The following is a 24,157-nucleotide window of genomic DNA, read 5'->3' on the forward strand; positions in this document are numbered from 1 at the left end:
GAAGCAGCAGAGAGGTGTGTAAGACTACAACTCTGCATCCTGGTCTGGACCCTGGATTGTCAGGTCACTTTGGGTCTAATAAAATTAGCCAAGTTACTAGAAATGAGAGAGGCACCATCCTGTGTGGGATGGACACCGTCTCTCCTAATCAGACCAGGTTTTCCCCAAAAACTGCTCCAATTGTCTACAAAGGCCACCTGGTTTTCGGGGCACCACCGTGACAACCAGCAACAAAGCGACGACATGCGGCTAAACATTTCATCGCTGGCCAGATTGGGGAGGGGACCAGAGAATGATACAGAGTCCGACATCGTTTTTGCGTAGTTGCACACCGACTCTGTTAATTTTGGTGACCTCCGACTGATGAAGCCAGGGGTCGTTTGCTCCGACGTGAATAATAACTTTACCAAATTTACGTTTACTTCTCACCAGCAGCTTTAGATTGGCTTCTATGTCGCCCGCTCTGGCCCCCAGAATGCACTTAACTATGGTCGCTGGAGTCGGCTTCACGTAGCGCAAAACAGAGTCGCCAATTACCGGGGTCGGTTTCTCAGCAGGTGTGTCGCCGAGTGGGGAAAAAACGATTAGCCACGGGAAGTGGGTGGTGGTGCACCGTGGGCCATTGGTTTGGGCTACGCTTCCTGCGAACCGTCACCCAGCTGCCCTGGCTAGCCGGCTGCTGCCAGGGAACTGCTAGCTGCAGCTACGCTAGGCGGCTCCGCAGCAGCTAGCTTCTCCTGGCTACCTGACGCAACTCCAGCTAACTCCAAGCTGCGGAACCGCGTCTCAAGCTCGCTACGTCTAGCCTCCATAGCCGTAAATAAACTACACTTTCTGCACCTATTCCCTTCACTAAAGGAGGCAGAGGAGTAACTAAACATTTCACACGTTGAACAGACAAAGACACCGGGTGAAACAGATGGTGAGGCCATGCTAATGCTGATAATCGGCGGAGCCCTTTATTTGTTTCATATGGGTTATTTCTCACTGTTATCAGGTGACTAGAATGTCCCAAGTGTTCAATTTTAATTAAATTTAATTTTAAGTAAAGTGAATACAACACACCGTGCACAGAGCAAACAACGAACGATTGAGAAGACAGGAAGTGACACAATACGTTACATGTCCTTGCATTGAAAGAAGCATAACTATGTTAACATTTCAAGTATTTTATTTGTATGAGTGATGCTTTCATACTAAGATCTGTATTATCCAATAATAAATCTCAAGAATTCAAGAAGAAAATTAATGTACATGCATGGTGTTGCTGGAGAGCTGATGAGTATTCTTTTTGTTTCTGAGACCTTTAGGCTAATGCTGGAAAGTGCAGAACATTATTGATTTTCCTGATAGGTCAGAAAAGAATTAATGAGGATAGAATTAATCTACATTTGTGATTCTTTGCGACAGAAGGTGTGTTCCTCTGTGCACAATGTTAAAATGAGAACCCAGTCCTGAATGTGTCCCAGTCCTGAATGTGTATGTATTGGTAAGAATGTGTCAGTTTCCACTCCCCTATGCTTTTGTTGTTCAAACATATAATGCCTCTGACCAGGTTGAGTGAGTCTAAAGTATAATCTTGGGTGTTAACTTCTGGAATTTCCAAGAATAAATGGATTTCAGGTCATTTTGTTGCTCTGTATTATAGGTGCTAGATTGTGATAGCTTCACACAGAGGGCGTAGCAAAATCCTAAAATGAAAATAAAAGTGAAAAGAATTACCTCAAATGTAAACACGATATATAGAAGGCATTGTGTATCACTTTGAATTAATCAATATAATTTGTTTATGGAAGTAATCTAACTCGAAATGTCTAAAGTTTACATTTTCAGCAATTTATATAGACATGGAAAAGGTACTTGCTTTGAATATCTGAAATTGCATCTTCTTCAGGTTCACCAAGCCAGTGCTAAAACTGCTGTGGTTCCCCAAATCTTAAAAAATAATTAAAATTATTTTTAACTGTGGCATGGCGATTTCCTAACTGAAGATGTTTTACAATAGAAGTTACAGGGCTTTTGTTAAGGTTGTCGGCTTTCAGACGCCTCAGCAGACTGGCTTTGCAGGGTGGAGCAGTCTGTGTGCAGCATGTCGTGCGCTATCTAGATTCTTCAATGTACAATCTTAACAGAAAGAAATATATGAAACTCACAAACTTTCAAAAAGAGTGAAAAAAAATCTTCAAATATGTTCTCTTGTTTAAGTAGTTCTGTGCAAAAAGGTTTTTTTGTGTAGGTTTATGTTAGTGAGCAGTTACCACGAGTCAGGAAGGTTTTTCCTTACTTGACATTGCTCAGGTTCAGAACTTTACACTAACTTTACAGGATATCAGTCTTCTTAGATATTAAAGATAATAAAGTATGTTTAGCAGAACTGTCTCAAGTTCATTTAGGCTGTAGAGAGATGATTCAACATCAATGTCATTTTCAGCTCTCAGGAACCCTCTTCTATGTTTATTTGGAAGTACCACACAACACTGTGTTTCAGCTTAACCAGAAAATATTAAAACACTTCACTGACTTTTCACAATTAACTTTAGTGGCATGACTGGCTCATCTGAGATGTTTACTCTGCATGTACCTCCAGAGTTTTGCAGCTTCTTAATAAGATATTTGCCAGCTAAACCCTCTTGCTTCTCATTTAGGCTGTGGTAATTTACTTAACCCCAGGCTTAACAAAGACAGGTGCCATTTGTTTGCACATAGCCTCCAGTGAAAGAGACAAGGCCTATGTCCTGTGTGTGGTATTACAATCCCAACACAGCCTTCACTCTGACTTCCTGTTTCTATGGGAATTTGCCATTGAACATCTGTGATTCTCCCAACCTTGAAAGTACCTCAAGCAGGCTCAACTGCAAGGCTATAATGTAATCAAATGCAATTGTCGAAGATAATCAGCCACATGTGATCTGCCCTCCTGTCCTTATTGTAGATTTATTCAGTCCCCTGCTGTGCTGAGAGCTCAATATTAACAGTGTGAAAGAAATATTTTGAAGAATAAAATAAAATTAGTTTGCCCCCAAGAGGCAGTTTCTCTTTCCCGATGTTCTTATATATGCGTTTTGTGTCAAAATATTGAATCACCTCGCTTTGATGAGTCATTTGTAAGGTAACTTTTATTTCCGTGAAACTTTCAATTGTTAAAGGATCAATATATCACTTAATCTTAAGTATTAAAATCTTATCTAAGCTAAAGCCTATGCTAATGTAATATTTATCAGTTGATAATGCAGCATCTTACACAGCAGTGATGTTGATGTCATCATAGTAATGATAATGCATCAGTTGCTGTTGCCTCAGGAAAATGACGTGCTGTGAAAATAAAAACTGCAAAGGTATTAATGCACTACCATAGCAACATAAATAGTCCTCCATTAAACTGAGATTTTATGTGACTCAATGCTGATGCTGTTTGCATATGCCTTTACTGTGTTCTTCAGCAAATGATAATGAGACAAGTTATGTGTTATTTATTTAGGACAGAGGATTTATTATTGCAGAACAGTGGCGTTGTCATCATTTTCATCTGAATAGCTACCAATGACAGGTTGATTTACACCTCTTTCCAACACTTGACCTTCATAAGGGATCAGAGGGAATCTAAAATGAGATTGTGAACACGGTCTTATTTAGAGATTTTTACTCACTAAAATACTGTATATTCCATCCTTGTGTTAGACGAATGGCAGTTGAGCAGTCAGAGGAATGTCATGCAGGTATTTTAGACTTGCATGAAAACATTCCACTATTTAAAAACCCAAAATAATGATCATTGCACTGAGTCTGCCATAGTTATTTAGCTCTCTGACGCACATACATGACCATTATCAACTACTGCGCATCAATAAAGACAAAGAGGACCAAAACAAAATATGAATCCAAAAATATGCAAACTACAAGCTGAAGTTGTATAACAAGTTAATACAGAAACCATAAATGTATATTTTCTAGTTTTAAATCTAATCAAAGATTATTTCTATGGTACTTTTCATACAAATGTGTAGCACAAAGTGCCTTACAGAGGTAATTAAAACAGAGAAAACCAGAAGAGCTGATCCTCCCACCCCAACATGCACACAGCAATACAAATACAATCCCACACAAACACGTGCACACATGCACAGGTACTCATACACGGAGCCAAACATTCAACCCCACGCACACAATAGTTGTCCCATAAGAGACGTGGCTGATAGACCAGAGACATATCCCAGTCTGGTGGGCCCTACTGAGGAGACACTGGAACTAATAAATGATGGTATAAAAAAGGAAAATAAGATAAAAGGTATAACAGAAGAATATTATAGAATAGGTTAAAAGGTAAGACAATAAGATAGGATAAAAGGTATAACAGTAACATAGAGCACAACATGTAAAGGCTTACAACTAAGGGCTTAAATAAGATCATAATACAAAACCCAGAAACTGAGAAACTAAAATGGCAGAATAAAATAAAAGCCCTTTAAAAAAAAAAAAAAAAAGCCTGTTAAAAGCCTGATTGAAAAGGTGGGTCTTGAGCCTTTTTTTAAAAAACAAAAACAAAACATCAACAGTCTCTATGGCCATGAGGTTCTCTGGCAGGCTGTTCCATAATCTTGGGGCCATAATAACTTAATGCCCCCTTGCCATGTGTTTTAGAACCACCCTGCATTGCTGTTAATGGTCCACAAGGGTTGATAAAAGAAAAGTCATATAACTAAGAAGGCCTAAGACCACTAAGCCATAATAAAAGATTATATTATAAATCCTGAAAGCTCCTGGTAAAATGGTAAAATGCGCTCCCACCCTCAGATCCTCATCAGAACTCATGCTGCTGAGTTTTGTAAAAAATTGTAAATTATATATTCTCTTTTTGAGATGACCAGAGAGCAGCACCAGCACCTCTGTGCTAACCTAAAAGATAAACAGGCTGATGGGAAAAATCTATTTTACCTGCTTTTAAATGTGTTTTTAAAACTGAGCTTCACAAAGAACAAACTCACAAAGAAGTCCAAACTTACAAAGAAGTTGCAATCAGTACAGTAAACACTTGTGAATGTGAGATATGGTTATGTATATTGTATCTGATGTCATTTACAATCTTTTAAAGGGCTGTCTTGTTACTTTGATTCATCCCAAAAGCTCACTAATGCCTCTCCAAGATGTTATTTTTGCATAAAAAAGCTCTGCAATTTTTTTTTTTTAATTTAGAGAGATAATTCCTTATGTATAACAGCTGTTTCGCAAAGATTCTTTAAAATGATTTGAAAAATGGTGTGGGAATTTAGTCTAGAAGGCTGGTTGTGGGTGTTACTGGGGAGAAAACTCGACCAAGTGTCCTTGTATCAACCGGCAAGATATTTCCCCGGGTAAAATCAATGATCCAGCTGTGTCAACATTTGTCGAGATAACAAACTCGATCTGATGTCATTGATTTTACATCAGAAGTGGTCTGTAAAGTCCTCGCACAGGGCGTCACTTGGTATCTTGGAGGACCTCTTTGAGTTTGTGCTCATTAATTGTTCGATTGTAGAGGGGAGGAATTTGGGTTTGTTTTTATTTTAGTATATTTTTTGTAAGTAGTAGATTCTAGCCCTTTTTAAAGAAGATTTTTTTATTGATTATACATTTTGAGGCGTTAACATACTGTAGTTTAAAGTGAACTGTTAGTTTTATTTCTTCCATGTCCTCTCAGCACTCTGCAGTTTCTTTTCATTTTTTTCAATTTTCTCATTTCTCCATGCGGGTTTTCTTGTTTTAATGGGTTTAGTTTAAATAAGAGCCATTGACTTGGGCATTGATTTATTTATTGCAGGAGCACTCTGTAAAATCTGCTTCAAATTTGGAGCCACAAAAGTTAGATAACGTTTCCTCACCGTTCTCAAAGTGATCAGACACAGCTAGATCCACAACAGACAGTGCGCCCATGGGCCATAGGTTATGACTAGGTCCAGGGTGCACCCCTTCTTGTGAGTCAGCTATGTGACATGCTCAAAATCTAAGCAGTGTAAAATGATTCAAAAGACTGAAGACACAGAAGTCTTCAGTCTACCTGCCAGCTTTGTGACATGGTGGTTACTCAGTAAGCTCAGCAGGAGTTGTAATCCTGGCTCCTCTAGAGTTTTACATCAGATGAAATAAAAATAACCACACAAAAAACAGAACAGAATTCTGTATTATAAAATAGGTCAAATATTCATCCAACATCCATATTTGTTACTGATCTGGTTCCTCAAAATGGCTCACTGGCCACTGTGAGAAGAAAAACAATCCACCTGGCCCTGCCTGAAGGGTTTTAGTCTCTCATTCATCAAAATCCATAAATACAAGTTTGAATGCTAATGCTGCTTCATATGTGCACAAATGTTGAAATACGGAGCTGACAGAGTATCCTTGCATGTGTGGGTAGGTGTAATTTTGTAATCCTCATCTTGATGCATGAAGCTATACAGCATGTTTTTAAATATCTCATATATATTTTATAGAAAATGTGCAAGTTTGTGACTGGAGTAAACAGTGCACTTTTTATTGCTTCAAAACTGGTTCATCCACTTCAATGATTAGCCTTCGTAGCATATGTGATGTCCCGTTATTACTCCTCTAATATCATAATAACACTGCGCTTAGTAGTTAATACCTCCTCGATATAAAGCCTGATATACATCATTTTAAGGATCCCAATTCATCTTGTTCTGTTTAATTGTGGGCATTTTGGGTTGAGAGACTGTTTCATATTCATCATTATCTATTTTTCTCTTCAGTTGTCCTTTTGTTAATTGCTGTCCTGCTGCAACACAAACCCTAGGAGCCAGGAATGTTAGCCTAGGCATTGCAATAGGCATGATCCTGCACATTTACACAACATTAAAGCAGAACATTGAGTTTTTTAACTAGATAAACCTTGGCGTTCTCTTCACTAGTCAGGGTTTTTAACAGTGCTGCTATTGTTACATATAAACCTTTAATTCATCCAGTTAGATTTTCTGCAAAAGCTCTGATGGCACAAAGTCATACTGTCACCCTTTATACCAGTATTTGACAATGGCAAAACAGTGTCTCTGTGACCTTCAGAATCACAATGGTTTAACAAACTTATAGCCAATTGAACTAATAAATTGACAGAATTTTTTTTATTTGTTCAAGTCTAAGTCTAAGTTTAAATAAACATATGTTCTGATTTTCTAATTCTCTGTCCTTGAATGTATATTTTAAAGTAGTATTACCATTTAAATTCAAACTTAATAGTAATAATTACCTCCGCCAAGGAGGTTATGTGACAGCTGGCATCTATCCATCTGTCACTCTGTCTGTTTGTGTGGCTGGCTGGCTGGCTGGCTACTATGTAGCCTACTATGTTTTGTATATACTGTATATACTATTCTATGGGTGCAAGTCAGAATATGTGTGAAATTACCTGCTTGAGTTTTTTCTAGCGATATGTGGAGCAAATAGTTCAAATGTGTACTTTATGACTCCTCCTAAGCCCGACAATGGATCTGGAAAAATATGGAGGCTTTTCAATAACAAATACAAATTTAACTTTTTATAAGCACAAAAGACTATGTTTAAATCTCAAAAACCTCTTTATTGTAGACATTGCACTTAGCAAGTTCTCCAGAGATACTCTTACTCAGTAGAGAGAGTTGGTAGGTGGGTTGCTTTGGCCCCAAATGTGGAGGTTTGCCGGACTGGATAAGACAACGTAAACAGCTTGGACAAGAAGCCCAAAAGGATGGAAACCTGCATTCCATATGCTGGTCCAGGTGATTTTCATCGGCAGAACATCCTCCAGTCCAATCATTCTGCTTGCTTGCTTGTACTTCCCCCATGCCTACTGGCACTTCCTCTTGAACGAGTCACTGATACATTGGTACGATCTTATCTAATCTTACTACTAGGAGGTAGCCAATGCCCTGTTGTGATATGTCCCACCAGCACCTTCTGTCTCAGCTAGGTTCTAGCCACTTCAAGGATTGCTCCATTTCCTGCCCGTTCTTACCTGGATGCCAGCTACTACCACTCTAGGTTCCTTGGACCCTTTATACTACAGAGCTTTCCGTGTTCTTGACACTATGAACCTGAGCCACTGATGGGTCGTCACAAGATGTTGCTGTCTGCCTGCCTTTCTGTTAGTATTAATATTTAGCATTTAATATTTTTTTCCCATCTGGGTTCCTATTTGTTAATATGTGGAAACAATCTACTCCATGAAATTCTGGTTGCACTTTTAGGTATGAACACCTTAAAAGAATAAGAAACACCTTTTTCACAGAACAAGCCTGTTGTCTGATTGATGAGAACCACAGAACCACATTGCTCCCCGTGGATACTCCAGTCCAGAATTACAGATCGCTCACCCATCAACTGACCGGCCGCACCCTTGACAATTCAACATCAGAGGAAACATTGTTTTTTCTCTTAATACAGCAAGTGAAAAACATCAATGGAATAAAGATTAAATCCAAAGCCTCTGTTCTCCAGGATGTATTGCTTTCCTCCACCTGATATAATACACCCCCATGCCAGAGCCCTGTATTTCCACACATAGTAAAGTGGAGGAGCATGTGACTCAGGTGCAGGTGTGTGCAAGTTGTTGGGTAAGAAAGTGGAGTGAAAGCAGTTAGGGTCAGCCTGGCTCTGTGTGGTGAATGACTAATGAGAAGTTTACGGCGGCCTGGGCTGCTGAGTGGTCTGATGGGGAGTACGGCTTGTCTGCCTTATAGCACCCTTCTGTGCTGTCTGCACATGAAACCAGGCATCACACAAGTTGTCCGGGAATAGAGGGGAAGCAGTTCTTCACTTAACAAGCTCATTATTTTACACTGCTTTGCTCCTTTGTCCTTCTTCGGCAGTGGTGGTAGGAAAAAAGAGGTTTGATGTGTGTCTCTGTTAAAGAGATTGAGGAGGGTATTTGAGGGAAGAATAACAGATCCTCTAATGATGTGGCACTTGCTTATGGATCCTCACAGTAATGCCAGTTCTTCAGCATGAATATTCAACAGCTTTGCTGCTAAGGGATATGGATGTTGAAGGTTACTGTAGAGGGCAACGAAGGAGATTAATCAAAAGAAGATTCGGATATTAAATCAATTTACTTTGTACATTAAAAAATGAAACTACGGTCAATTAGGGCAAATTAGTAACAAATATTTTGGAAATCATCCGTAATTTGGGATACTGTTGTAGCTGTATGTGTTGAAGGACCAGGGTGAATCTTCAGCAGATGAAAACTTGGTTTCATCAGTTTTGCTGGGCATTAGATCAAAAGTAATTATTCAATCTGAGTGGAATTGGCTAAGCGTGAAATTTCAATCATACAGCAACTTTTATTATCCATCAACTACACGTTACGGAGACAAATTGTGTTTATAAATTACCCCGAGAAAGTTCAGTTAACATCGTTGTGTTACTTGTTTGTCCTTAAAAATGTTCCTCTCATTAAACATATCTGTTTTCAAACGCAGAATTTGGGCACAAATGTTGCAGGGGATTTAGAGTCTATCCATGTCTGATTTATTTCAAAAACAAGCTCTAATGAGAACAACAGAGTTGGACAACTCTTGCGTCATATGCTCAGTTTGACTTATTTTCTTTGACTAAAGTGCCACATTAAGAATTCTTTCGCAGTTAGGGAGGTGCCACAAAAGATGTGACAAGTATGGAGAAAACATGACAGGGTTGCCATTAGAGGCTGTAATAAACTTGTAAAATTGCTCAGTCTAAACACTGAAGAAACCAATTAAACCACTGAACATTTCAATTACCCCCTTGATGGCGCTCTCAAGATCGATAACCAAGCATGTATTTTGACAGGATGGAGGGCAACTAAAAAGGTCTGCTCCATTAGTTCAGGGCAGCAGATGGGAAGGATTGTTTCCATCAACCAGGTTTTCATCTGCATATTGCTAGGATGAATATTTATGTTCGCCACAGTAGACTGATATGAAAGACACACATGCTGCATCAAATGCCATTAGGGTCAGAAGATCACAACACCACAGTGTTCCCCAAGCAAGATTTTAAAAAATGCTATACATCATCTCCTCAGCCCGACCCACCCTCCCTTCACCTCCACTTCCTCCAGTGTGTCATTTAGAAAAATAAGGACAAGTAAAGATTTAGCACACAGAGCCAGACAGCAACAAAGCCGTCTCTATCGCATACTAATCAAAACAACATTCCACCTGGGTGAAACATTTTACACCCTCCTCAACCTCCCTGCCAAGGAATGCTTAAACACGAGCTAGGGATTTGCAGATCTCATCACTTAGGGAGGGTTGCAGCCTGCATCCCCTCTCCCCCCAAGTGCCACCATCACCTCCCCCTGTGCAGGTTCCTATCAATTCCCCCCTTAAATTGGAAGTGACAGGTTTCTCAGGCAGAAGTGTCATTGCTTCCCTCCATCAGCAGCCATGCAGCCCCGCTCAGACCTGTCAGCCTGATTATCTATCAGCTGGATTGGAGGCGGGTGGGTGTCCAGCTGGAGAGAGACCACTAAACATTACGTCTGGCTTGCTGCAGCATGTGTGCCAGTGCACACTCGTCCCCAAGGCTGCCACAAATCCAATCTGTGGCTCTATCACTCTCCTCCAGCCTCTAAACCATCCTCATCCTCCTTCTGTCATCTTGTTGTGTGATCACATACTGCACTTTAACTGCAACTCGTGTAATATGTCCCGTGTGATCATGACACGTGATTAGTTTAGATGTTGTCTTTTAAATTCCAATTTCTAATTTTTTCTCTCCAAATAAGCCTAATCATCTACAGAACATAGCCTGAATTTGAATTTCTCTTTTTTACACCCTAACTGTCCAGGACTGTGAACGTTTGATCTATAAAGATAGATAAATAAAGGATCACAACTCATTCACCAAATTCCCATGCTTGTGGTGGCAGCTCAATACATAGATTGAGAGTTACTTCTCTTCTGGACAAGTTGATCAGTGGTAGGTAGTTTTTGGACGTGCGAGGCGATGGGAAGCGCTGAATTAGCTGAACCTGTGACTCGTCAGGAGCCACTCTGCTTCATAAAAAAACAAAAAAAACAAAGGTTGTATATTTGAGTGATGATTTCCCCTTGTTTCTTCTTTTCTTTCTCCCTCAGGAATAAAGCTTGGAAGCACACCACGGCAGTCCAGAGAGGTACAGCTTTACTTGATTTCTCCCAAAACACTGGTACACAAGCTGCTCACGAGTATTATCTGTTGTACAGGAGTGATTGTCAGGCTTGTATCTGTCGGCGCATCTGATGTTATCTGTGTAAATACACTGTGCAGCCAGCCTACTACACTCTACCCACTTGACCCTGGTCAATAAATTCCTAATGGTGTAATTGAGAATTTCTATGATCATTGATTTGTTTAACAAAGTGTAGACAAACAGTGAGAGATGATTAATGAAGGATTTACGTGATTCTCATAGAAATAGACTTTGATTTTTATACAGCTCTTCCATGAGTGTGAACAGATGTCTTCTTTCCTAATTGCATGTTGTCACTCATCACTACATCAACCTTGTTCAAGTGCAACTTTATGCTTCTCACACCGCGGCTCTAGTTGTCCCAGTAGCATAATTTGTCAACCAGGCCTGTTTTATTCTAATTATGCACATGTCAATAATCTATACATTCACAGGCTAACCTATATAATTTACAGTTAGGGTTAAGGGTAGGGTTACATAATTAGAGAATCACATATAAGGGCAATGAGGCTCAGGGCACTCTACTGTAAAAATGAATACTGGTCTACTTTAATCACAGTGAATGCTTTTGGATGTTAAAAAGCAACCCTACCCTGGAAGCATCCTTGACTGATGTCCATTTTTTGGTTTGTTCGGGGGTTGAGAATTTTTGTATTTGAATACAGATCACAATGAATTAAATAATCAACTCCCTGGAGGAGTGGCTAGTTCATCACAGGACCCTATATGAGCATCTGTGGTTTCTGTAACTTGCTCAAGGGTACCTCAGCAGATCTGAAGGTGTTCTGACACCTTCCCCTGCTACCAAAACACCTTCCATGTTTTGTCTGCAGTGGGGCTCAAACTGAGAACCCTCCTCTTCTCAGCCTAGTCGCAAACAGACTGGTCCCACTAACGTTACATTTCTCTAGTTAACTTATGCGTGTACTACCGAAAATAAATAAAAATTTAACCTAAAATTAAAAATTCATGTTAGTTTGATTCCACTATCCCAACATGCATTCCAAAATTCTGAATTTTAAATGATCATCCATCATTTTTTGGTCTTACCAGTCCATAAGACCATTTAAACACCATTACCTTAACAGTTTAGACAGGAAAGAAACTGTTTCTGTTACACATGCAGCACTCTGTATACTCTGAGGACTATCTCGTCTAAGTTGACCTCTTCTCACCCTCCTCTGTGCTGTGATCATCAGCAACAGTGACAGTCATACATCAGTGAAAACCCTGAAGACCACCATGTCTGCTGTAAAAGGCCCTGCCCTGCACATTAAACAGAATGTAGGGAACAACTCCTTCCCTTTTTCCCCTTCAGATGTCCCTGCAAATGAGAGCATGTGAGCATTTAAGAAAAAATGGAAATGAGCAGGGATTCATGATGCTCTCATTACCATGTCTCTCGTAAAATTAAAATTATACATCCAATCCATTGCCTTTACAGTGCCATTATAGCGTTTAATTGAAATAAAATGTCAAAATGCATGAATGCCTCGGGCATCAAATGATGTTAATCAGGAAGTAGATTATTCTCATTTAGAATCACCGTTAACTGTTCATAAGACAGTTATATGATATTACAGGTACGTTTATTGATAGGTCAAAGCTGGTGTTAAATACGTAGTGTGACTGGATCAGGCTTTTGCTTAAGTTGTGGTGAAACATTACCACCAGGTGGCTCATTGGAGTACTGTCAGTATTTGTTTTTATTTCTTTATTTTGGTTTTGTTTTAATACACACACACACACGCACACACACACACACACACACAAACTGTTTCTGTTTAAGCTATTGGATAATTCACTATAACGTGTCTCCTTGTATTGTCTCTAGACTCTTTCTATGCTGGGCAAAGAGAGGGGCAAATCTCAGAAGCATCATCAGAAGCAGGAAGAAGCACTGAACATCCTGTCCAGCCAGATCCCTCCAATGCAGTTTCCACACTTTGAGAGAAAGAGACAGACAGCCACCTCGGTGTCCCGGGAGCAGGGCATGGACTCCATTCATGTGTCTAAAAGGCAGCGCAAACTGCTAAAAACAAGTCCACCAATCAATCACACCAACATTAATTTTTCTTTGTCCTCTTCCTCTCCTGCATCCTCCTCCTCCTACTCCTCCTCCTCCTCAGCTTCTTCCACCTCTTCCAATTTGGCTTCAGATTATTTTTCCCCTGATATCATGTATGCACGCCGTAAACTGGTAAAGGAGATCTGTGCTAAATACAAAAGCAACATTTCCAAGACCATCACTCCTCATCATGTGAAGCACCTTTATGTGGAGGACAAGTACATGTTGTTGTACTGCCAGGTGCCCAAGGCAGGCTGTTCCAACTGGAAGAGGACCCTGATGGTGTTGGCAGGCCAGGCCCCCAATGCTCATAGTATTAAACATGACACAGTCCACTACGGCCACCACCTCAAGACACTTGACAGCTTCAACCATCAGGAAATCATGCACCGCCTGGAGACCTACACTAAAATTATGTTTGTCCGAGAGCCCCTGGAAAGAATGGTGTCGGCATACAGGGACAAATTTGAAAATCCCAATAACTACTACCATTCTCTATTTGGGAAGCCGATCATTTCCAAGTACAGAGCCAATCCCTCCTCGGAAGCTTTGAAGACAGGCAGTGGGGTCATATTCAAGGAGTTTGTCCAGTACCTACTGGATGTTCACCGTCCCGTAGGTATGGACATTCACTGGGAACAGATGAATCAGCTGTGCAATCCTTGTCTCATTGACTATGACTTCATTGGCAAATTTGAGAACATGAACGAAGAGTCAGACTTTGTCTTGCGACTGACCGGGGCGCCCCCCAATGTTACCCTCCCCAGTTTCAAAGATCGGAACCCGACTGACACGCGGACCTCTATGCAGCTCACACAAAAATACTTTTCACAGGTCGGCATGCTGGAGAAGCAACGAGTTTATGATTTTTACTACATGGACTATTTGATGTTTAACTATTCTAAACCTTTCAAAGATTTATATTGATTTCGTACATGCTTGATTCACTTCCACATTCCACTACATCCTTATCCCTGTCATCACATGACCCTAAAAATTGAAGTTCTGGCAATTATGAACTCTACATCCAAGCAGAATGCAGAGAACAAACCTCCTTCTAACTTTATAAAAGCTGCATTTTAAGAATCCATCAACCAGATGATGTGAGTTTTTATAGTTGTTGAAGCTGCTGATGTACAGTAATACAGGCAGACCTGACCTGCAACAAAAATCAAAGAATGATACAGGCCAGTTTTTAAGTCATAACACTTATGTGTGTTGTTATTCAATCAATTTTTAATCAGACCTTTTGTGAGTCTAACTGCATTTTCAAGTGTTTTCCTTTCATGCAATTAAAATTGTCCACTTGCACCTTTTGATATTGACATTGCTTTGATCCAGAGGCTGCACAATATTCATATATATTCATACATTTTTTTAAACTGTGCTAAACACACCATTTGTCCCACAGACCCAAAAAGGCACACTCATTCATGAAGGAGAAGTACTAACTAACCGCACCATGATGAATGGACAGAAACAAACATTAATATCAATGTACATTACAGTAAAATGCTTAAGCAGAAAGAGGTAATGATAATATATCACAACACTGATCACATATCACATCTTTTTGATATTGTGCAGCCCTGTGTGATTGCAACAGTGGTAAAAATACATTAAATAAGGTCATAAACTGCCGTGAATCTAGGGCTCCTAATTAGCTGTTAGCTATTAGCATGCAAAAACAGCAGTCCAAGGTGTAGATCACAGAACACACCTGTAACTGAACCAACTGGCACTGATACTGCCCATGAGGCTGTATATATATATAACTAAATAAAAACTTTAGTAAAATGACACTGATAAAATTTAAAGTCTAACTCCTTTTATGGCTCTCCAGAACTCAGAGGCAACGTTTATTTTTTGTTGGATTTTTGTACCTCATTGGTTTTTGTCCCCTTCAGCACTACAGGTATTTTAAGAGTGGCTGTACTCGTCTGTTTAAACAAAGGATGTTTAGATACATGCAGGGTACAAAGTGTTGCTACCAAGATATCTATATGTGTGTGTCAGTGTTATTTATAGCCAAATTATTGAAACTTGTTGATGAACAATGGCTGAGAAATGTTTTAAACGTAGGTTTGTGTCTAAAAGGTATAGGCATTATGCTCATGTGAGAAAAATTAAATGCCCCATAAGCACCAATCACCCCCCCACCCCCCAGATCTGCCACTCTCAGCTTTTCTGTCTCCTCTGTGTCTACCACACTTCTTCTACACATCTTATAGGCTTTTTACTGAGACTAATGTGTACAATTGTATTATGGGCATTCAGATAATTCTATATTTTTATATGTATTTCTAAAAATGATATATTCAGTGCTTCTTGGTGAAGATATGGCTCATTTCCTTCTAATGTCATGATAAAAGCGTAAAGTGTCGTGTAACAGAAGAATTTCTTCCCAATATGAGACAAAAGCGTCTACCTACTATTAAAAAAAGAAAAAATATTGTGATTAGTGAGCTGACAAGGGTACTGTGTCTATAAAGATTATTGAAAGATATGTTTAATGTGATAAAATCAACAATAGAATTAATGGCATTTTGGAAATGAACTTTCTATCAAACCCAATCTTGTTTAGTGTATAAGTATGATAGTGGACCCTGTACAGACAAGCTGCACTTCACCCTGTTTCCTATGATAATTACATTAATGGCGACACTCAATCTGCAATCTGCGTCTGTGTGTGTGTGTGTGTGTGTGTGTGTGTGTGTGTGGTGTGTGTGTGTGTGTGTGTGTGTGGTGTGTGTGTGTGTGTGTAAATGAACAACCTGCAATCAACACATGGGCACAGACCCCACACACGGACATCTTTCCAGATCCATTTGGAAACTTTGTAGGAGTAGAAAAGTCTAAAGGTGCCTTTCCACTAATTGTACAGTTTGGTTCGGTGGTGGTACATGTTTACCCAGCTTGCATCATCAGATAGGTGCACTGTGGTGTGCCATGAGATGGGCACTGCCTGCAGACTGACTGACAGACAATCGTTACCTTAGGGCTACTGTGCTGTCAACCTCTCTATGGATTAGATCAAAGAACTGTACATCTTTGTATTTTGAACAAATAATTTCAGTGTATGTCAGAACTTCATTGTGTTCTTTTTCCACTGAATTTATTAGAACTGGACTAAACTGTACTGGAATGTGGAAACCCAGCTTCAGATGATTGAAGGTTTCCAATGACTAAAACTTTAGGATTCTGCCAGTTAAACCTCCCTGTAAAGTCCTTTAATTTGTTGATACTGTTAGTGCAATGACAAACAAAATTATGACACCAAAACAGTGATGTTCAGGTTCCCTTTCTTTTTTTTACAAAGACATAGAAATCATGTAAATTATTAAACCTAAACAACCAAGTGTGGCAAGAACCAAAGCACCCAGGAAACACTTGAGCCACTCTTCATCTCTGTAGCTTACTGGAAATGTGTTCCATGTCACCAAACATATTTTTGAATACAAGTAAAGATAAAAGAATACTATTTACATTTGTACACACTATAATCCGCTTCTGAAGGCCTGTAGCAGTTGTGTTGGTATTACTCTTTCACAGTGATTGTGATCTTATGAATCTTTGTCCGTATAGTGTGTCAGCTTCCGCAATCCCCAATTTGAATCTTTATTTAGACTGTGATCAGATTCTACCCAAGCCAAGTTCTTCCCAAAAACAGCTACTGTATTACTGAAGGTTTTGTTCCTGAAAATACTATTCCATCCCCCCCCTTTGCTAATAATGACCTCTTGACATGTAGGAATATGGACAGAAGCGTAATTACAGTAAAAATTGAATGTATAATTATTCATTGCTGGTGCATAAAAGTGGATAAACTATGATCTAAAGCCCTTTGCCTTATTTTACACTGCCAAATAAATGGTGTGTTTCAGGAAGATGTTCTTCAGGTGGTTGTTATTTCTGGCTGATGAATGTCTACTAATAAACTGTCTTTGGCATTTTCATTGTGTGTTCTTTTTTCATTTGTGTTGAGTTTCAGGGTGTCAGATTCAGCGTGATTACTGAACTTCAGGGAGTCCAATGATGAGCAGCAGGGTGAGAATCAACAATGAAGTGTTGAAGTGGAACATCAAAAATATATTTTTTTTTAAAATTGCTCAGACAGCTTACTTCCAAACCTCTTAGTAAGACACCAGCTGTACACCAGCCCTACCATTCATCATTGATGCAAGTGTGGAGTGTTTTGCACTACTGAGACAGCATTCAAATCGGACACCAGGCATATGGTTGTCGTAAGGTTAAAGGCTGGTTAATGGATTTTTATGGAATAAGCCTTTTTTCAGCAGCTTTATGTCTACTGAGGTTGGCAGGGGGCAGCATTCATATCACATTCTTGTCTGAAAAAGAGACACATGGCTGCATCACAGCACTGTCACAAATTGCAAACAGGCCGTTTCAGGGACATTTCAAACATGGAAGATCCTGCACTGACACATCTCACTGAGAAAGAAATGAAAGTCTCAAATATCTGTTCACTAGTCACTGAGCACATCTCAAAAATAGGTTTTAATTTGGAACTACAAGTGGCTCCGGGACAGGTGGGGTTCATTATCTGTGAACAACAGATGTGTGACTGGATCAGCTGTCACAACCTCTCACTAAAGTCACGGTTTAAAATCAATGGACACCAGCCAACATTAGTCCTCAGACGTCTCTCTGAGGACATGTTTGGTGACAAGAAGAGTTTCAAACAAACCGTCTATTTTAGTTAATATACTATTATTACTTTTAATGATCATTTCAAACATCACTCTCAGTGAGGTGGAGCTTTTATCATGTAGTGAAAAGATGTTTCACTTGAAAGAGAAGTGAAAAGAAAGAAATAGAATTATTTCATTATTCTTTTTTTAGCAACAATGCAATCTTATTCAAAGCAAAAGGTCAGTCGTGAGTGTTGCACTGCCACTGTGGATCATCTTAACCTGTATGGGTGCTTCCAATTAACATTTTCCTTCTGCTCCAGGATCATTACTATGGTAAACATCTATGTCTCTACAACATTACAGTAGTTGTAAACACACTTAAATTTCACTCTGAGGCATGTGCATCACATCTGGAGGAACGGGCTATTAAGCAGCTGTACCTCAAAACAAAGAGGTATAAAAGCTAAGCTTGAGATATCCTCTAACAGAAGGATTTAACTTTAGTGCTTTTCCTAAATGAGCTTTAGATTGATCTTAAGCACAAACCATGCAAGACAAGCACAGGGTGACCTGCCTTTGTTGTAAGCCTTTTTATACACCATGACCTGAGATAGTAAGCCAAGCTGAATATGAGATTGCTTACAAGAATTTCAGTTTCACACCGGGCATTAAAGGGTTGGAAGTTAAAACGCAGCCCTTTAGGGAACTGCAATTATCCTCATATCTACCTTACAAAACCAAGTTTCCTTTCCAGGGGTAACAGGTTTCATGCTTCTGGCATGCTTTTTACTTGCTCTAATCATTCAGGAGTAAAAGATGTGCTCCACTTGCATTAAATAAGAGTAGGTCCTGTGTGGTGCCTGTAAAATAATGAATTACTCTCACAGTCTGAGTACATTTATAACACCAGGGAAAATCTGTCACTGCAGTTTCTGTCATACTAGCACTCTGCCTTCTGAAATGACATTGTTTTAATGAGAACAAATAGCAGTCTTACCTCAGAATGTGTGTGTTGTTTTTGTTTTGTTTGCAGACACAGGGTTCAGATGAGTATATTGCAGCACAAGTTGATCATTTTGTGGAGTCAGAAATTTGATTTTAATGTTCAGGGCTAATTTGCACAAACAATCTTGTATAAGTCAGGATGAGCACAATGGGGGAAGTTAAAGCTGAAGAAAACAAAAGCCATCCATTTACCTCATTAGTTTGCATGAAAAATCCTGACATGCTCTGAAGAGAATGTGCTCGTGTAGCTAAATCAGCTTAAGGGCCCTAAGCAGAGATACAAGGGAGGCAACCAGACATCTTCCCAAAGTGATAAACAACCTCGCTGTGGTTGGGAGAACTGTAAAGAGAGCGGCTTTGCTCTATTTTTCAAGTATTATTATGATGGTTTCTCTGTTAAGCCTCGTGTTTGGCTCCCAGCCAATATTACGTTGATGATGACAGGTTTTCCTGTGAATCCTCAGTACATTCGTGCACATTCATGCAAAAGAAATTCCACTTTTGCATGCTAACTCAGGAACACCTGCATTAGTGCCACTGCAAGATATCCCATTTATTATGAGCAAAAAAGCATTTTGTATGCAAAATCGAAGAGGCATAAAATATTTCCCCAAATGATAAACACAAAACAGAGTCTGCCATATTAATCATCCTCCTCCCTGCATGAGATCCTTGTTTATTTTGGCAACATGATGCTCCAGACACACCTCTCAGTGCTGTAAACCTCATTAAAATGATTTGCAAGAACTCTATTGTTAATCAAGCGCAGCAAAATGACAAGAGGGAAATCATTTCATGTAGGAAACCTCAAGACTCCAGCCCTGTCAAACTTACTGAGCACCTCATGTGGTTAACCAGCACTTCTGTCAACATGCTGCTTGGCCTGTATCATATTTTCCAAATTGTGTAGGGGTAATAAAATTTTCATTTCCCTATCATTTCTTCTTCTCCTAATGCACTTTTCAGGTCACGACCCACTTCCATTTGCATAAAATATTTTAGAATAACTTCCACCCTGGGTTTAAAATAAAATATTTATCATTATTTCTATTTCTATATTTATGATGTTCAGCATAACCACACGATGGCAGCACTGCATCTGAGACCTTAACAGGAAGGGTTGTCCTTTTCTAACAGCGACGCCCCTTCTGTGATTTAAATACACAAGCTGCGATCACTGAAGAGATGTGCACTTTGCTGCCTAATCTGCTGCCACCAGCTGTCGTGCTTGTGCTTGACAGTAAAACACCCATGAAAATCCTTTAATTAGCCAAAACACTGTCATTGACCTGAATTATGTAGCGGTTCTAATGAACTTGAATCAAGAGAAGAATCTAATGAACACCAGCAAGTATGTGACCATGGAGCTAAAAACAACAACAACAAAAAAACATTTGGCTAATTAAATAATTGTCCACATTGTACTTCCTAATTATTCCTAGATCTCCTTCACATTAAAAGTGTTACTAAGGTAAAAAGAGATCTGAAGCTGAGCGAAACATCTTGGTGATTACACTGATGGACAGAATGACTACAGAAATAAGAACTCTCTGACATTAATGCTGATGTGATCTATCTAAAAATAAAACCTTAAGGAAGACACCATAAGGAATAATTTGACATTTTCATAGCAATGATATTTGGTGAAACTTCAATCATCCTGGAGAGACATCAAAGCAGTGATTGGCAGGACTGATGGAAATTTATCTCCTTTTGCGGGAATGAGAATAAGGATTTTGAACATTTGCAGTAGGTTTGTGTTGCAACCTCAGTTCCTTCCAAAGCCTTCAAACATCGAGTCTTGGCCTAGCGCAAAGTCAGATGACATCACTGCCCCGTTAGTAGTTTGTTTAATATGTCAAAAAGTGATGATCAGACTTGTTTCTGTAAAAAGACCAAACCAGTAACATGAAGAAAAGCCAAATAATATTACTTCAAAAAATGTTTTATGTGTCCAAGGACTCAGAAATCTTTTGATCTGGCAATTGTGTCTGAAATGTAACCAGTGAAATTATCCATGGAATAAAACTGCCTCCTCCTGTCGAACAGGCCTCCAGTTACTTTGACCTACAGAAAATGTCTCTTTCATGAACACATCAATTGCACCACTCATTTCCATCAATAAAATGTAGCTTTTTTTCGTAAAAACATGCTGCAATCCCTTATCAGTCAAATAAATTGGTATCAGCAGATTTGCCGCACATGTCAAAAAATGTGTCAACCCCCCTATTTTTCTGAGAGGTGCACTCTCCATGAATTGCGCTGTGCTCCCACCCTGCTCTCAGCTACGTATTCCCTCTGCCAAGCAGTGTGAGTGATGAAGGTGACAGAGAAGACACCTGCCCTGAAACACCACTGACAGAGAGGCAGAGAGAAGGAGTTGGAGGGGGAGGCAGACACAATGCCTGATGGGAGAAATACACAAGGCAACAAACTTGCAGAAACTATCACTTACAGTGACCGGCCAGGAGGGTTGGCGCTATTGGCAGGCTGCAGGGGGGGCCCTGAGCACAGCCTGACCTACTGAAGATGGATGGGCCTCCCTCTTAGGACTAAATTAATACTGGAAGTCTAGTGAATTGCTTTTGGAACAATGTCTTCCTAAGGAGCTAATCAGACAAGAGTTATCTGGAAGTGCCTGTAGGCTGGTTGGCATGGTCACAGTGTTGTTGTGGTCAGGCAGACGGCAGGCGGACCGCGACGACTCACTGCAGCTTGTCCCTGATGAGCACACAGCAGTGACAGGATTCATTAGAAAGACTGGATGTTAATGATGAATCCACAAAGGATTTCATTTTTCAACTTGTACAGAAGGAGCCAACTATACAACAAATCCAAAAGAAGCAGTTGGAATGTCTGGAAATATAAACAAGAAAATAATCAGAAATTAAAGCTACAAGCAGTATTGGGTCATCACACCTTTTCACCCCTGCTTTTCCCTGTGACCTATGGTCCCAGAATGATATGCGTTAGAGTAAGAAGTGGTAATTATCTGCCACCAGGGGGTGTTGTGAGTGGGGTAGACTTAAGATATTGCTGCATTTGGGGGTGAGCATAAAATTGCAAGCCATCACGATAAAGTATATAGCAGAGTGGGCTGTTGTAATTATTTGGGTTGCGTCGCAGGGCCGACCCATGTGTTCTCATTTACTTGCACTCCCCATTTGTCCTCTGCAGTTCCTCAAAAAAAACAAAAAAAAGCAATGGCATGAAGGTAGTGTTCTTTTAATACCAGCTGGCATTCATAAAGTTGCAGTACTGCCAAATTCAGGTCCTCTTTCTAATTTATTTATCCTTACTTGCTTTAAAATAATCCAGAGGAGGTCATCCAAGGTAGTTTTCTTTGTCAACTGGACTGTATTTCTTCTCTTTGAAGACATTTTGCCTTCTATCCAGAAGGCTTCTTCAGTTCTGAACTCGCTGGGGACCGAGCTTGAAAATAAAGCCCTTGTGGACCATTGGCATGCTAATGATCTGGGTGATCATCTGAGAGTTGTTGGCAGGGTCGTTCACCTACCGTATTTTCACGACCATAAGGCGCACTGTATTAAAAGGACCAGTCTCAGTTATGGGTGCTATTTCCGTATTTAAAACATACAAGGCGCACCGTATTATTAGGCGCATGCTGAAACATACAGTAAAAAATGACAACGGAAGTAAAATAGTGAGTTTCGACACATTTATTGAACAAAATATTCATTCTTCCGCCCCAAAACCATCAAAGTTTTCATCTTCTGTATCTGAATTAAACAGCTGCACTATTTCAATGTCCAACATCCCGAATTCCTCTTCTTAATCATCTGAATCGGACTCACCGACCGGTTCCGGTTCAGCGTTGATTTTGTGAAAGCTCTTACAATACATGAAGACGGTATCATAGCCCATGCGTCTACAATCCACCCGCATATGGTCACATAACTTGCCTGCCGCTGCCTCATAGTCTTTGTGAAGGAGTGTTCGCCTTCCGTCATCCAGCGCTCTGTCCGTTTCCGTGGCAGCCGAGAACCACGGTGAACGACGACTTCTCATGCCCTGTTGTGTGTATCGCCACCGTGCTGGTCCCTTTTTCTCCACTTTGTGGGTCAAAGGGATGTTAAAAGTCAGAGGGATCTCATCCATGTTGGTAATGTGGCTGGGCGCGGTTATCTTGTCGCAGCAGTAGGTGCGGAAGATGGCCGCCCTCTCCTGGTAATCCGCAGGCAGCCGCTGCGCAACAGTTGTCCTCGTGCCGCCGCCTCATAAAGCGAAAACACTAAGATTGCTCGATTGCCATTTTCAGCCGCATATTCGATGGCCTGCAGTTTAAAGTAAGCCTCATTCATACGCGTCTCACTTGACCGGCGCCATTTTAGGGGATCCTTATTACGCGTAGGTGTGCCGCTAATCGACTGGTGGAGCGTTTGCCGTAGTGCACCCACCAAAGGCGCACAGCAGATTTTGGAACTCAGTCCACACACAAGGCGCACCATATTATAAGGCGCACCGTGTTCAGTGTTTTAGGTGTGCCTTATAGTCATGAAAATATGGTAGTTTCAGTTGAGGTGTCTCCCTTTTGTCTGCTGGCTCACAGGGTGGTGAGTTACCAGGTCTCCTGAAATGGTGTGAACAACAAACCAAACGTTCAGTCCAGCGAGTTCAGAACTGAAGAAGCCTTCTGAATAGAAGGCGAAATGTCTTCAAAGAGAAGAAATACAGTCCAGTTGACAAAGAAAACTGCCTGGATAACTATGACCTGGATGATTGAGAATCTACACAGACAGCCAGTGGAGGTCAGAAATTTAAAAAAGTTGTATGTTCCCCCACTATGTGTTCTGTTTAAGGTTCTGTGCCCTTTTTAACCTTGTCAATGTGGCTTGTAATTTTCTGTTTACTCCTCCTCTGTGACCCTTCCTTTCACTCACTCACTCACTCACTCACTCACTCACTCACTCACTCACTCAATTTATCAATCAGTCTTTATTCTTTTAGCATCTGTTACAATCAAAATTGTCTCTCTGGGTTTTACAGAATCCCAGGGCCTGACACCCAACAAGCAACAGTGGCAAGGAGAAACACCCCCTTTAACTTGGATGTACCTTGAGCAAGACCAGGTTTATATGGGGACCCTCCTGGTAATGGCTGGGTAGAGAAGTAGGAAAAAGAGGGGAGGACAGGTAGAAAAGCAAATAGGCACAGAGTACAGAGTTGAGTGGGTCAGTGGGGTCAAAAGGTAAACAAGTCAGCGCACAGCTATGAAGTCGGTGATACCTG

General features: G+C 40.2%; 1 protein-coding gene across 5 annotated transcripts in view; it reads left to right on the forward strand.

Moving 5' to 3' along the window:
- The window catches only part of LOC130521865 (carbohydrate sulfotransferase 8-like), a 152,770-nt gene extending 136,847 nt beyond the window's left edge, over nucleotides 1–15,923 (forward strand). For 3 of the 5 annotated variants that reach the window (XM_057025700.1, XM_057025698.1, XM_057025701.1), the window contains 2 exons: nucleotides 11,085–11,155; nucleotides 13,014–15,923. In XM_057025700.1, the coding sequence (XP_056881680.1) occupies nucleotides 11,085–11,155; nucleotides 13,014–14,174 (1,232 nt within the window). In that variant the 3' untranslated portion in view covers nucleotides 14,175–15,923. The remainder of the gene's footprint in view (nucleotides 1–11,084; nucleotides 11,156–13,013) is intronic. The other 2 variants (XM_057025699.1, XM_057025702.1) reach the window with 1 other exon arrangement.
- The last annotated feature ends 8,234 nt before the right edge of the window (nucleotides 15,924–24,157 follow it).

The sequence above is a fragment of the Takifugu flavidus genome, chromosome 2, assembly GCF_003711565.1.
Source record: "Takifugu flavidus isolate HTHZ2018 chromosome 2, ASM371156v2, whole genome shotgun sequence".
NCBI classification, from domain to species: domain Eukaryota; kingdom Metazoa; phylum Chordata; class Actinopteri; order Tetraodontiformes; family Tetraodontidae; genus Takifugu; species Takifugu flavidus.